Raw genomic sequence first — 14,943 nt, 5'->3', positions numbered from 1 at the left:
AAGACTTTTTTTTCACTGGGGATGTGTTGGCTTCTGGGAGAGATTCTAGTGCATTGACCAGCTGTTAAAATAATTTGTAAGAGTGAAATGCACTGTTCCTGTGGCATGCAGAAAGTGTATGCTGAACAGCATTGAAATGGAGAACTGTTTTTAGGAAAGGATGTGGGAAGGGAAGGACAGAAAGTGGCTTCTGTTTGAAAGGTCCAGGTAACTTTTCAACTTGCTGTAAATACTGTTAAATTTACAGATTGTAGCTTGTGAGTGGGGATAGGGAAATATCATGGAAAGTGAAAGCACTGATTTCCTGGAATGTGGAAGCTTGTCCTTTCTCCATCTTCTGAACCAATTGTGAATTCAAATTTATTTCACCTTCTATTTATATGATGCCAGTGTTTTGTGAGTGAGTAAGTAAATATTATTGTGTCTCAGTGGCTGCATGGCTTCTTGAAACCAATTAATAGGGGTAAATACAAGTGAAATATTGAACCTTGATTTGTTTGCAAACCTACTGTCATATTCAGAGGGGTAAGGAGGGCACAAAGCCTGTTTCAGAGGCTAGCTAGGAAACCCTACAGCTTTTCTGAACACAGGCACTTCTTTCACTTTCCATGAGCCATGAACTAGTTCTGTTTATTGCTCTGCCAAGCTAGATTGGATTGATGTAGTCAGTGAAATTGCAGTCCATGTTCTGATATAAATCTTAGTAAAATATGATTCTAGATCCAGGGGACTATTCGCCCACATGCCATTATCATCCTCCCGAATACCAGCGGAATGGAGCTTTTACTCACCTATGAAGATGAAGGCATCTACATTGATATATATGGGCATTTCACAAAGGAGACTGTTTTACAGTGGGGAGAAATGCCAGCATCTGTAGGTACGTATGAAAAACAGCACTTTATTAAATATAAGATCCTGCTGCACGAAGCCTGACTTCTTTATGAGGTATGTATCCATAAGGAAATGGTTGTGAGGCACATAAAGCAACTTTTGAGCAAACCAAATGTGTAAAGAGTAAACAAATTTATGTGTGTTTGTGTTAAGACAGCCAATGATTGCAATAGGTCTTCACATTTGGATCAGAGAGTTTGTATTCTTGTCACGCTGTTCACTGCATGATACCTTGCCTATGCAGGCAGCCTGAGGAGGCAGCCTGCCATCAGTCTGCAGAGAGAACTACATGAACTACCGAGGGAAGAAGGTGCTCTCAGTTGTTCAGAGTCCGTAGTGTTTTATGTAAAACTTCTCAACTGTAGAGGTCAGTTACTGAGGAGGTCTGTAACTGCTGTCAAATAACCCCTTAATTTTGTCACTGTAAATTCAGAGTGCCGCCAGCCCAGGGTATTTCTAATAGATTCTCAATCTCTCTGTGCTTGCAGCTGGCCTTGCAGGATGAGATTCTGATTGTATTGTAGCCAGGACAGCTGTTTGTTTCACCTATCCCAGAGGGCTTCAAGTTAACAGTGCAGGGGAAACCAAGAACAACACAGGCAGATTTCTGTTTTTATTATTTGTTGGTTTTAATTTCTTTTCTGACTCACTCCTGTTATTCTGCATCTTAAACCAAACATACTAACACACAACAAAGGCCCAAGACACTTACATTGTAGAAAATCGTATTATTACCCTGGCAGAAAATGGATGCCACAGTGAAAAAAATTAAGCATGTTCATCTTCCTCCTTTCACTTCTAGCTGGGTAGTTTCAGGAAGAGTCCATCAGAATCAGCAGAGTAACACCCTTGAGTAAATGCCAGGTCTGACATTTGTAGAAGGTTTTCAACAGTACTGAGGGCAAGGAGCCCACCTCTGGAACACAAATCATTACAAGACAAATTACTTTTTGCACTGTTTTGATAAAATTCAGCAACAAAACCGCTCCAGTTTCAAAAAACAGGTATAAGGTTATAAGCTAACTGTGCAGTGTGTCCTTCCCTTCACTGAATAGCCCTGTCTTCAATTTTCAGCCCATATTCAGAGCTGCAGGGTGTAATTAAAATATATCCAGTCAATTCTCCCATTTTTTTCATAAGAATATCTAATAGTCTTTGATATGTTGAAATTTTACATCCCCTCTGAGTTAATGTTAGAGACACAATAAGAAATCATAATTAAAAAAACAGCTACTTGGCCAGGGTAGTAAGGGTTCTAATGAGAAGTATTCAACATAACTGGATGCTGTACTGACAAATGCCATCTGATGGAGACAAGCTTACAAGAAGCATGTTGTTATGGGATGTGCTTCCTCAGGCATTACTAAAAGTCACAAGCTTACTTAACATGGATGTTTTCTTCAAACTCTAATGTCTTGTCCACCTTTTGGTGTGCATATATATGATTTTCATAAATGTTTAAACTGACCTTTGTTTTCCCACATGTACTATATTGTTTAGAACTCCTTTTTCTGCCTTGGGAAGAAACAGTTTTAAAATCAGATGCATTTATATAAGCATCCTCACCATTTAATACTTTTTAAATCATGGATGTTACTTGTAACTATTACAGGCTTTTCTAGTTGTATTATTCCTAAAGAGTCACTGTTACTGGACAGATACTGTGTTTCAAAGACAGACTTGTATGAGGAACAAAGAGCTTTCTTGCATCCTGCTTTAGCAAGGGGAATTATTGCAGGAAGGGTCTGGTAGACCTATGACAGAAAATTTCTGTCACTGGGCATGACTGCTCTCAAAACTTTTTCACTTAATCTAGAAAGAGTTTGCAGGAACGCTTCAGAAGTGGAGCCAAGAGAACTTAAGTCCTTTCTGCTAGTGTTGCTGAAAGTACTGAATCATCATCACAGATTGGAGAGATGGGTTTGTAAAGCATTCTTGTAGACAGGAAATCACACTGCCTTAACTCCAGTAAAAATGTCCTTGTGTGTAACCCAGCTGGCAGTGAAGTGAATAAAGCTTAACACTTTGGACCAGCTGAATATGTGATCTTTTGTGCCAGTTAATTACTCTGATTTAAAACATACTTTGGTATCCATCTGGCTAGGCATGATATTCTCACTTTCTCAAGGTTGATTACATCTTAATAGAAGGAAAAATATTTGGACATTTGCCTTTCCATGTGCTCATGCAGCTATTTCTCCTGTTCTTCAGCACACCACTATGATGATCATTTGCATGGAAAGCTATCAGCTTGAAATTGCCTAAGCACTTTTTGGTACAGTATTTTAGGGCAGTTAAAAGGGAAGAGAATGGAGAAGATACTTCTGAGAGTGGCATCCTGTCTGGTGAATTTCACTATATAGAAGCTAGGAGTCTTGTCTATGTGAATAATTTTAGGGCAGGTACAATGAAACATCCTGCTGAGGAAGCAGAGGGTGAGTTACGTTAAATGTTTTGGATGGTAAGATCAGGAGAGCTGAAGAAACAGCTGGCACCTTGTAGAGCTTCTTCCAGTGCTCAGAAATCAAGAGGGTAGGTTTCCTCTGGAAGGAAAGGTGTTGGTATCCATCCATCTCTCTGTTTGTGGTTCTGCAGATTCCTCAGCTAAAGGAAGGCCCCAAAAAGCCCCTCTCAGTTGTCATTTGAGAGTTTTCCAATGTTAGCTTGAGAACCCTTGCATTTCTGCTGCAGCACTTCTGGTATCTCAGGAGTGCATTTCTTTGGAACAGAAATAGTCTTTGTGATGTGGTACAGGATTAATTTGACTTCTGATTGGAATCACATTTCCACTAAAACCAAATAAATGAAACTTGTAACTCAACACACAATTTAAAACCAAGAGCTCTGTTAACTATTATTTTTATAATTGTTTCCCACTAGCTCCTATTAATTTTCTTGCTTCTTTGAAATTCTTGGCTCCAGACAAAAAACATTAATTATTATGAGAAGTATAAATAACTATGTTATTTCAATGGCCAAACTTAGGGGAAACTTGAAAATTTCATGAGAGATCCCATTTTCCTGGAATTTCCAGACATATTGCAGACCTCCTAGAGCACTCTCTTGTCACCCTTTGCTCAGTTTTTTATTTCTTTGAACAATTATTTTGAAAAAAAACTTTTGTAGCTGGTGAGAATATCTTGAATACAAACAATAAAAAGCTGTTTGTATTACAATAGATGCCTCAACATACTCACCAGTTCTTGAAACAGTTGCTGTCCAGCTCATGCGTAGAAAATGCCTGCTCATATCCAAATGATTCCTGTTGGCCAGATTTCCTGTGCCCTTTTGCCTCAGGAATCAGCAAAATGTCTCCATACAAGCAAACTGTCACCCCAGATACATTGCTGGGTTGGGTGATTAGTTCTACTAGAATATTTGTAAAGCACTGAGTAATGACTGGGAGCAGAGAAGCTTTGGAACAGAGATGCACAGAAACATACATGTTCGGAAAAAAAAAATAAAAAGGTTTAGTCATATTTAGTCCTAACTTGCTTGGGGTGGTTAGGGAACTGCATGTGCTAGCCCCTTTGTCCAGTACAATCTAACCAAAACATACAGCAGAAAAACATCTGCCTTCCATGGCCAATTTTTAAATTTGTGCATTTGAGACTTTGTTCAGCCTTAGGGTTTTTTCCCTGCTTGATTTTGACTCTTTAGCCTCTCCCATTTACTAAAAGTTCTCCACAGCTGTGACTGGAGGAAGAAAAATTGCCTCTATATAACTAATGGCAGCAAAACTATTTAACAGAATTGCACAAGAGAAGTTATCAACTTCTTCCTCAGTTTTCCTACTCAAAATTGCTTAACTTTGGGGGCAGTATATCCCACATGACTGGGATACTGGGGAAGAATTCTCTTGCTCTGAGCTCTAAATGGTAGGGAAGCCTTTAATGTGCACAAAGAATAACTGAAAGGGAAGTCTACTAAACAGATTTGGAGAAAATCCATAGAACTAAAAATAAAAAACACTGTAGCCAAACCACATATGTTTCCCAGGAGGTATAATTTTCACACACTTGTTCTGAAAATAATTATAAATGAACATTACACCAAATGAATCATGCCATAGTCTCAAGATTCAGAAGTATTCAGGTTTCAGACTAAGCTGAACTCCCCAGTAAATACAAACCCAACTTTCTAATGGGAGGGTATAGAGAAGACAGAGTCAAGACTTTTCTTGGATGTGCAGAGTGAAAGGATGAGAGGCAAAGTGGGCATAATTTGCACCGAGAGAAGTTCCAGTTCAGTATTAGAAAGACATTTTTAACCTTGATAGTCATGCGTTGCAGAAGGGCCTCAGAGAGGTTGTGAAATATCCATTAAAACATGTCTGGACAAGGTCCTGAGTAACCTTGTCTGCTTCAGTCCTGCTTTGGGGGGCAGGGCTTAAACAAGATGCCCTTCAGAGGGTTCCTCCAACCTTTAGTGATTCTAAAATATACAATAGTAGCATATTAAAGATTTATATCTAGAGTCCAAAATAAGTCTGACAGGAGAAAGTGGAAATTTAGTTACTGTTCCCAAGGCTTTTTGTGTAAACTTAAAATACAAATAATTCAGAACATATTGTTATCAAAGAGAAATGCTTCAGATTCATCTTGACATAAATGAGGCAAGAATCAGTCCTTCAGCTGTTAAACAGTGTAAAATATTTTCTCTTCTCTTGTTTCTTTAGCTTATCTTCAATCTAATCAGGTCATGGGCTGGGGAGAGAAGGCGATTGAACTACGCTCTGTGGAAACAGGAAATCTGGAAGGAGTATTTATGCATAAGAAAGCACAGAAGCTAAAATTCCTATGTGAAAGAAATGACAAGGTACAGAAATTAAGACAGTTTTTTTTTTACCTTAGTGTAACTTCCCCATTCAAAGCAGAAGTAGTCACTGACCCCACAAAGCACATGCTATGGACATGCCACACTTTCACACCACCTTGCTTTAGCCAGCTCTTTCAGCTCCTACTGCACCCAGCCTTAACTGCTGTCAGAGGTGGCAACAAACACTGCCAGCTGGCCAGACTCCAGCACGACTGGTGTAGAGGGGAGGGCTGCTGAGCCAGCCGTGATAATGCCCAACTCCAGGATGGCCTCTTCTGAGCTACTGAAATTACATGCAATTCAAAGCAGCCATCATGGAAAAGAAACCAAACAACTCAATGCTCAAATATTTGCTCAAATACTACAGCACAGATAATCAAGTATTGTTTCTCACATACTGCAGTGCTTGATAAATGCTGTGAAACCAGCTTAGTCCCAGTGACACACTTAGAAAACTGGGGCCCCAAAACTGCTTAGATTAGTTATTTTTAAATGGTCCCTTGTGTCTTTCCAAATAGGAACAGAAATATATATATATAAAATAAGAAAAAAATCCCTGTTGTATCACAAGAATGGTTTCACTTCCAAAAGTTTGTCATGGGATTAAAAATTGAATTCTGACATACATATGTTCTTGTATTTGGGACTGTGGCATTCTCAGATTTGCTGTATTGGCAACTATATTCTCATAAATGTAAACTGGCAGTAACATGTTGTTTGTTTTTCCTTTCAAGGTGTTCTTTGCATCTGTACAGTCAGGAGGCAGCAGTCAAATATACTTTATGACTCTTGGTCAAAATGTACTATTCAACTGGTAAATCACATAAAAATGAAGGATGCTTTGAAATTCCCTGTAGGTATCAGTGTAAAATGCTTGGGGGTAATATACACGAATTTGCACTTTTTACCTACAAAAATGTTATTATTAACTTATCAAAATCCATATTCTTTCCATTTGGAAAGAATGCTATTTTCCTGTCAAAGTATTGTGAACATGTTTAGTTTGTCTTTTAAAATATGTTGCAAACCAAGATTGTATTCACAGTGTTAGAACAACTTTAATGAAGAATGTAGCCAATGAAGCTCCTGTACTCTGAAAAGTGCAGTTTCATTTTCACAGATGATGTAATGTTGTTATCTTGAATTGAAGTCTCTTTTTTGGACAGCAGCATCTGTGGTAGATATAAAAACCCAAACAAGTTGGGTGGCAAATTTGAATCTACTTTATTTTTAATTGGGTTTTGGCTGGTTTTGCATTTTAAGCAAGCTGTTACTGTTTCACTGAGACTCACTTGTCCAGATGTTCTAGTCAGCCGAAGAGCAGTGGGTTCATGATGGGGCCTAACATGGATGGGGACACTTGAGGGATTGTCTCCTGTGCTGGGCAGGCAGATGCATTCCACTGCAGAGTTGTAAAAGCAAGTACTTCTTTCTAGATGTGCCCCAGCTGGTAGATTTTACCAAATGCATGGGACAGACTTCCATGTTCCTCTCAGGGCTGGATGCCTGAGCCCGAAGACACAGTTACTGTAGAATGTATTTGTAAAAATAGTTTAAATAGTAGTTTGTCAAAATCATATGCAAAAAGCATTACAGACCTGAACCTGTAACTTTATTCAAACACAGGACCCACGCTCACGTATGAGTTGATTTAAAGGCACTACCCATGTATAGAAGGGCACGGGATCAGGCACCTTCCTCCCTTCTTGCTCCTTCAGCATCAAGTTTTCACGTATTTGTAAATATAATCTTTCCACAATGGATGTTAAGATTAACAAATGTATTCTTACTATTGTTATGAAAATATCCAAAGAGTTAATCTATTATAAATACAAAATATAAATAATTTCAGGTGCTTTCTAAGCTAATTACATCTAAATAAAGCTGCATCCACTAGTGTTACTGGTGCCAGTGTTTCTGCATAAACTCTGTTCTCAGGGGCTTGTAACTTGGCCATAAAACTATATATATATATATACTATATATAATAATATACTATTATTAAATTGTAGGGTTTAATGCAATCCTCATTTAGCTGATTTTTGGATGTGCTTTGAAAATGTAAAGCATTGAATATAATACAAAAAATCTCATTCCAGACATGATACAGTATGGAGGACACTGTAGGCAAAAGTGAAATCATTAGCTACAGTGTTTGAAAATAGGTATTTTTTACTTGAAATATGTGATACTGAAAGGTGCAGGAAAAGTGTTTTGGAATATCTGGTCGTCTACCTCAAGGATAATAATTCAAAGTTGACAAAGGGGAGAAATAAAGTTGTTAGAACTGGTAACTGTTTTGTACAGTATGTCAGGTGATATTAGTGTTAGCAGTCATGCTGTGACTGGCAGGTGCTCGGATTGCAACCATCAGCTCCAGAACTGGTATCCTCACATATGTCAGCAGAGAATCAAACTAGTGACTAATCACCTTTTTTTCCCCCCTTCCCTGTGCTGGCATCTCAGCTGCTGCAGGCAGACCAGAGATGCATGTCTAGTTGCTGTCTAGGTGCTTTGGCTGTGTGGAGGACTGCACTTTCCAATTAACCTAGCACTTTTCATTAGCAATAGCTTATCTCAAAATGTATAGTGTTTTTTATGAAGTATTTTCCTTTAAAATGTTTTAACTTAGAGAAAAAAAATAGAAAAATAAGTCTAAGGCCATACTAAAAAAAAATGTGCAGTTAAATACTCAAAGTGGTTCTTACTGTACACAAGTAATCAGCTTGTGTGCAGACTTTAAATCTGACTGGTATCTTGTGCTGGGGTGGAGCTGTGTGAAAACAGGGTGTCTCTGTCTATTTGTAGGGATGTTCCTACCTGTTGCCAATGCTAGGACTGCTGCAAATGAGCAAAACATTACTTGGCTTCCTGTGATTCTGATCACTGGGCTTGTTTTGTTCAACTTTCAGAAAAACAAAACAAAAAACCCCAAACAAACCCAAACCTGGAACAGGAACAGAGATGAAAGTTACAATTATAGGCAAAAAATATTTTGCAGACAATCAGAAATACAAATTACTTGCTTTTGACTCAAAAAGCCTAAGACACTGTGAAGAACAGCTTTCATTTTGTACCCTGTTGGTGTGCAAAACTTGCTTATGCTATAAGCAATCAGTGATCCAGGCTGCTCTATAATACTTTTTTAAAGTGTGTTTATCTCAGCAGCCTCTGGATTACATGGGGTGCATGTGAATTTTTTCCCTCTCCCATTTTGGTGTCAACAGGTAGGAGGTAGATTTTCCCTGAAGTTAGGCACTAGTTAAAGAGAACTTAGCAAAGAAGAGCAGGAATTTAGAACAACCCGTATCAAGAGATTAAAAAGCAAGTGTAATCAAACTGGTTTAATACTATTGTAACAGAGAAGTGTTACAGTAAGTCACTGTAAAGATGTTTAGTTCCATACCAAGAGCGGTGAAATAAAAAGTTCAAGAGCGGGAATGTGCCCTATTACACTGGTAGTTCAATTTTTAATTGTTTCCTTCTATTAGCACTCTTTTTTCCCCAGCTATGATTCAAGGCAGTGAATTGGATTTTCACTTGTCACTTTGTGAAAACACATTGGAATTACTGGAGTTATATCTGTGGGTAAATATAGAAGGAATGAGGCCCTTAGAGGGTAAATACTTTTAAAGGATTAAGAAGCGGTACAGCAAATAGCACCTGGATGAAACAAGGAGAAGACTGTGGCATTTTCTCTTTATCAAGAGAAAGTCAGAAGATGGTTGAAGATGGAAAGAGCCTAGAGGTGTTGAGAAGAGTAACAGAAGAGAATGGAAGTGACTGAAGAGGAGGGAAAAGCTGAAGAAAATAAATAGGAATAGCCAAAGGGGAGGGAGTGGATGTCTGCAACAGTGTATTGCTGTAGGAGGAATAAAAATGTTTTAAGAGAAGTTAAGGAAAAGAAGGTAACCAAAGAAACTGAAAGGTATCTGAAGTGGTAGGCTGGTCTGAACACTGAATGAGAGTGTGTTCTGAAAAACTGTTCAGCTCAAAGCAAAAGTTAAAAGGCTAGAAGGAAAAAATAAATAAATTCCAGAGACCCAAGTTTATCCTGACAGAAACTTAGCTATGCAAAATGTGCAACAGATTTGTAGTCTCATTTTGTGAGGTGTTTCTCTATCTGTACCCTTTCACTTATTTTAAGACCAAGGAGTGAACTGCTTCACAATGTGTTTTTCTAGTGATGTCACTTTGACGTGAACAAATGCTATATGGACAGAAGGGCTGAAGGTTAAGGATCCATGTCAATAATCCCTTGGCACATACAGTATCCTAATGTCACATTTGCCAAACAAGACTGCACTGATACTGCAGCAAGACAGTGTTGTATGTGCCTGCATTCATTTTAGGAATTTTCTATTCTGCAGCCTGAACCTTGACACATGCCTTCAAAACCTGGGAACAACGCAAGCTATGTACTGTACGTTATGTATTGTTCCCTAATGTTGAAATTGTACAGCTGAAATGGTAATAAAAAATACTCTGAAAAATCAAAACTAATATTGTGATTGTTGATTCTGTTATAGTGGCATAAGCCATAGTAAAAATCATAGAAAGCTTTGTTGTTGTTTTTTTTTCAAATCCAGTTAGTATCCCTAAGGAAACAGGTACATTTGGCTACATAGACAAAATGAATACATCTCCCTGCAGTGGATAAAGATGTTGAGGTGACAGTGTGAGAATTCAGCCTAGACAGAGTGCTGGTAAGGGTGACAGCCAGCACCATGCTGTGTGTGCTGCTGATGAGCTTCACAAGTGAGTTTCTGTGCTTCCACCTTTCTCTTCATACAAGCGGGCAGTGGAACTGGAGTGCAGTGACAGTCTGCAGTCAGTGAACACAGCAAAAGCTGGCTCTTACCTCTGTGTACCAGCCTGAATGCCAGGTTAGCCCAATTCACTTTTCTCAGGTATGCACATGCAGTCTTTGCTCCACATATAAAATTAATTGCTCTACAAAACATGAGGTGTGATAGCACATTTTAACTGTACCACTTAAGAGTAAGAATTAGGAAATTTGCCATTTATGCCAGTGTTGGGAGTTGGAAAGGGTGAGACTGTGAGGCAAAATTTCTCTTAATTTTTTAAAATTAAGAGTATTTTTCATCAATGTTTTATCTCTTTTAAGCTAGCAGAGCAAGCTGTTTCCAGTATTTGATGTATGGAGTGGGAGCTGTATCATAAGTTTAATAGAATCATAGAATCCTACGGGTTGGAAGGGACCTCGAAAGATCATCTAGTCCAACCCCCCTGCCAGAGCAGGGTCACCTAGAGCACATCACACAGGAATGCGTCCAGGTGGGTTTTGAATGTCTCCAGGGAAGGAGACTCCACAACCTCTGTGGGCAGCCTGTTCCAGTGCTCTGTCACTCTCACAGTAAAAAAAAAATTTCTGATATTCACCTTGAACCTCCTATGCTCCAATTTGCATCCATTACTCCTTGTCCTATGGTATCATAGTTGCTTGATTGGTAGATAGTTTAGTTTTGCCAGTCATTATTGTTCTTTCCACCAAAAGTTATTTCTAAGATTCAGGAATACAGTACACCTGGATTATTCTACACCAGCTTCTTCAAATGATTTTCACTCCCCAGGACAAAAGGAAAAAATGTCAGGCTTGAGTGCATACTGGACTCCAGAAGAACAACTTTCTGATGTCAACAGGTTAAGGCTAGGCCTCAACTTGCCCTTTCTTAAGGTAGCAGCCAGGATCAAGCTCACACATCATTTAGTCCCTTCCTCCTCCACACTCACTTCATTCCAGCTGTATCTACTTCTTAGCCTGCATCTTTTTTCTGCTGCATATTCTATAACAGCATATTGGTGCCAAAAGGCAATAGTGAGAGGGCCACTAGATTTTTATCTAACATAAGAAAGCAACCATTTACTTAGAATCTGCAAGGTAGCAAAAAAAAGGCCAAAAAGGAGAGGCATTAATTAGCAGGCACTGATAAGGAACATATGGACTTCATCTCTCCCTGGCAGGAACTGCCTCACCCTTAAGAACACCTCAAACTTAATGTGACTTGACACTAGAATTGCCCTGATGAAACTGACTAGCCACCCTGCACCTAAAAGCATAGCTACAACAATTTGTATCTTACCACCACAAAACAAACTTCTGCAAACAAAACAATGCCAGTCCAAAGTGAAAACATTTGTGGTTTTGTCTCATCATGGGAAAAACTAAAATATTTTCTTTAATTTGCAACTATTTGCCAAACAGTAGAGCAAGGCAATAAGATCCAGCTACACACAATGGAGTTACATAATGTATCAAAAAAACTGTAAATAGCTTTGTATTACCTATTGCTACTGGAGCTCCAAAGAAATTGCATTTTAATTTTAGTTTTGTTTTATATTTAAAAGTAGCTTGTTTCATGGTACCAAATTGCTCTGGAATGAAATTGTTTCTCCAAAGACTATAATAACTAGCTTACAAGTCCCGGGCTACATTTAGATGGCTGTATTTAAGTTAAATGAAACATGAGCAAACCAGCAATCTATATAAATGTTTTTTGTAGAGTCTAAAACCTGAGCAATCAGACTGGTTTGGGTTGGAAGGAACCTTAAAAATCATCTAGTTTCAACCCCCTTGACATGGGCAGGGACACCTCCTACTAGACCAGGTTACTTCAAGCCCCATCCAGCCTGGGCTTGAGCACTTCAGGGATGGGGCATCTACAGCTTCCCTAGATAACCTGTGCCAGTGTCTCACCACCCTCACAGTGAAGAATAATAAAGGAGGACAAAAGCAATAAAATTCAAGGTTCCACATTAAAAAAAGTTTAAGAAATCTTTGTGATGGTAGCCCACCACTTTCTTAAACTGCTCTTCAAAGTGTGTAGAGCTGATTAAAGGGCAAGAGGATGTCTGCTGGGTAGTCACCTGGAATGTTACTTTACCATTATTTAATCAATTCCTGTTATTTTCTAGGTAGATTTAACAAAAACACCAAGGAAATAATAGTGAAATGTATTAGAAAGGCTCTTCCATTTTTGTCCTCAAAACATTGTAAAGCACAATTGTTTGCCACAAAATAAGTGTCATGATCTTGCACAATAGCTATTTTTTTTAAAATCTAGATCATCACCTTTTATTCTTCTGTGCCTTTTCTTTCTCTAATATATACTAAATGTACTGTTTAACAGAATGTAATAACTTCCTACTATTCAGTGTAGCCTTTTCCTCACTGGCATTGCTACAGAGGCTAACTCTTGTTTTTCTTAAGGTTTGTTGCACACAAAAGCTGAGATACTTGGCTGCTAATTATGTCTGAGAATTTGTGACTATTGATTCACCAGAGGTCAACTGGTACATTTCAAGACACTTAGCTGTAGGTCTGTGACAAATTCTAGTCTTCAATGAGCTGCTTAAATGCCCCAGTGGAACAGGTGCAACATAACAGTGAGCTCTTGGGTTTTGTGATTCTGATGCAGTCCCTCTGCTGATGGCTTATCACCCTTCATTTCTGATTCTTCTGGTGTTTCTGAACCTCCAGTTTCTAATGCCATCACATCTATCCCACCATCAGGTATGACAGGGAAATCACCTGTAGAGGAACTGACAGACAAACTGTCATCAAAACATGCTGTTGACATGCTGTCAGCATGCGATCAACCCTGTTCCACTTTTGAAATGGGTATAGTAGCCGGACCTCTGCTGGTGAGAATGAAGGTAACAGGAGCACATTCCTAAGAGAGGGAACTACCTTGTATCTGAAACTGCAATGCATACAAATTTACCCAAAATTATAAACTATTAACTGTATTATCAGTCCATTAGCACTCCACAAAAGCTACAGCTTCAGAGTTTTCATGACTGAAAGCACAGTGACATAAACTAATAAAAAAATGCTGACAACAGATGTAACAATTACCTTTGCTATAAAATCAAATACCTTTTTTCTGCAAGTCATATTATGAGCACAGACAGAAGTGGAGAGAAGCTAGGAACAGCCCACAGATTTCCTCACTATACCTACAGATTAATTTACTAGCTGAAAAAGAAGTCTACACCACAACAATCCTCCAGGTAAGGGATGCATGTGATGTGAAAACACATTCTGTGCAACCTCAGTAAAAAGGTATTTGAGTCATGTTCACTTTTTAAAATTGTAAATGCCATCTTATCAGCCCACACAACAGGTCATGTGTTTACTGGGGGCGGGGCGGGGGAATACCACATAGAAGTTTTACTCAATACCCTGGCTTTAACAGAAATGTCAAGATTTCAGATTATTTTTTAGTTTTCTCACTAAGGATTGCACTGCTACATAAAAATCCATAAACTCATACCATTCCTAGGGCAGTCCAAAGGCCTAGCTTTTATATCCCCTTGGCTAGTTTTTCAGTCTGTTTTAAATGGTTAAACAAGTTTTCCCATTTCCCTAAAGCAAATGCTCCAGAACGGCAGAGGCAGTAGACTAAGAATACAATTATTCTCAAACTGTGAGCTCAGAAAACTGCTTCTGGCCCTTGGCATGAAGCAACTCTGCATAAGCTGCAGCCCTGCTTTGGTTTTCTGGCTTTCCAAAGGCTATCTGGACCAGTGACACTAGAAATACTGGAACCTGCTTCTCTTCTTCTTCCTGCCCCGTTATTTTTACCCCTTTGTCCTCACTCTGTCCTGCTGCTTTACAGCCTAATGTTTCATTTGATAGAAGAAACTCTGTATATGAGCAAAGTTTTAATCCCCAGAATTTTAATACCTTAAGTGATCCTGGTGTCATAAAGAAGAATAGGAGGATGTTGATAATAGCAGAGGAGTGAGAATAATAAAGGTCGAGGGAACACTAGTTAAGAATTTCTCCTAATGGATGGCGACTAAACCATTGTTGTTGGAAACAACAGCGGCGAATGACGCAGGTGACTTTTTCAACGCCAGGACGCTTGCGATTACCAACACGTGCAACTATGAAAAGGATAAATCCAATTAGACATCTCGGTAACAACTAGGAACAGGTTCATCTCGAGGAAGAAGCAGTAAGACTCATGACGCAGTTTAATTACAACGGAACGAGGAGCAGGTGCAGCAAGCAGGCTGGGCAGGGGCAAGGCGCCGGGGCTGCCGCCGGGCACCGGAGCGCGGCCCCGCCTCGCTTTCTACCGAGCAAGCCCAGCGGAGGAACCGCCCCCGGGGCGGGGGTTTCCCAACGCCTCTCCGCTGCCACCCGGTTCCTTCGCCCGGCGGCTCCGTGGCTGCTGCTGCTCCTCCCACCCCGGCCTCCCC

The 14,943-nt window shown here is 39.3% G+C and overlaps 1 protein-coding gene across 3 annotated transcripts in view; it reads left to right on the top strand.

Moving 5' to 3' along the window:
• The window catches only part of NRK (Nik related kinase), a 90,679-nt gene extending 80,468 nt beyond the window's left edge, over positions 1 to 10,211 (top strand). For all 3 annotated transcript variants that reach the window (XM_051629976.1, XM_051629975.1, XM_051629974.1), the window contains exons 29-31: positions 721 to 880; positions 5,573 to 5,712; positions 6,447 to 10,211. In XM_051629976.1, coding sequence (XP_051485936.1) covers positions 721 to 880; positions 5,573 to 5,712; positions 6,447 to 6,530 — 384 coding nt within the window. In that variant the 3' untranslated portion in view covers positions 6,531 to 10,211. The remainder of the gene's footprint in view (positions 1 to 720; positions 881 to 5,572; positions 5,713 to 6,446) is intronic.
• The last annotated feature ends 4,732 nt before the right edge of the window (positions 10,212 to 14,943 follow it).

Source organism: Apus apus, chromosome 12 (genome assembly GCF_020740795.1).
Source record: "Apus apus isolate bApuApu2 chromosome 12, bApuApu2.pri.cur, whole genome shotgun sequence".
Classification (NCBI taxonomy): domain Eukaryota; kingdom Metazoa; phylum Chordata; class Aves; order Apodiformes; family Apodidae; genus Apus; species Apus apus.
This window is presented reverse-complemented; position numbering and strand designations above follow the sequence as displayed.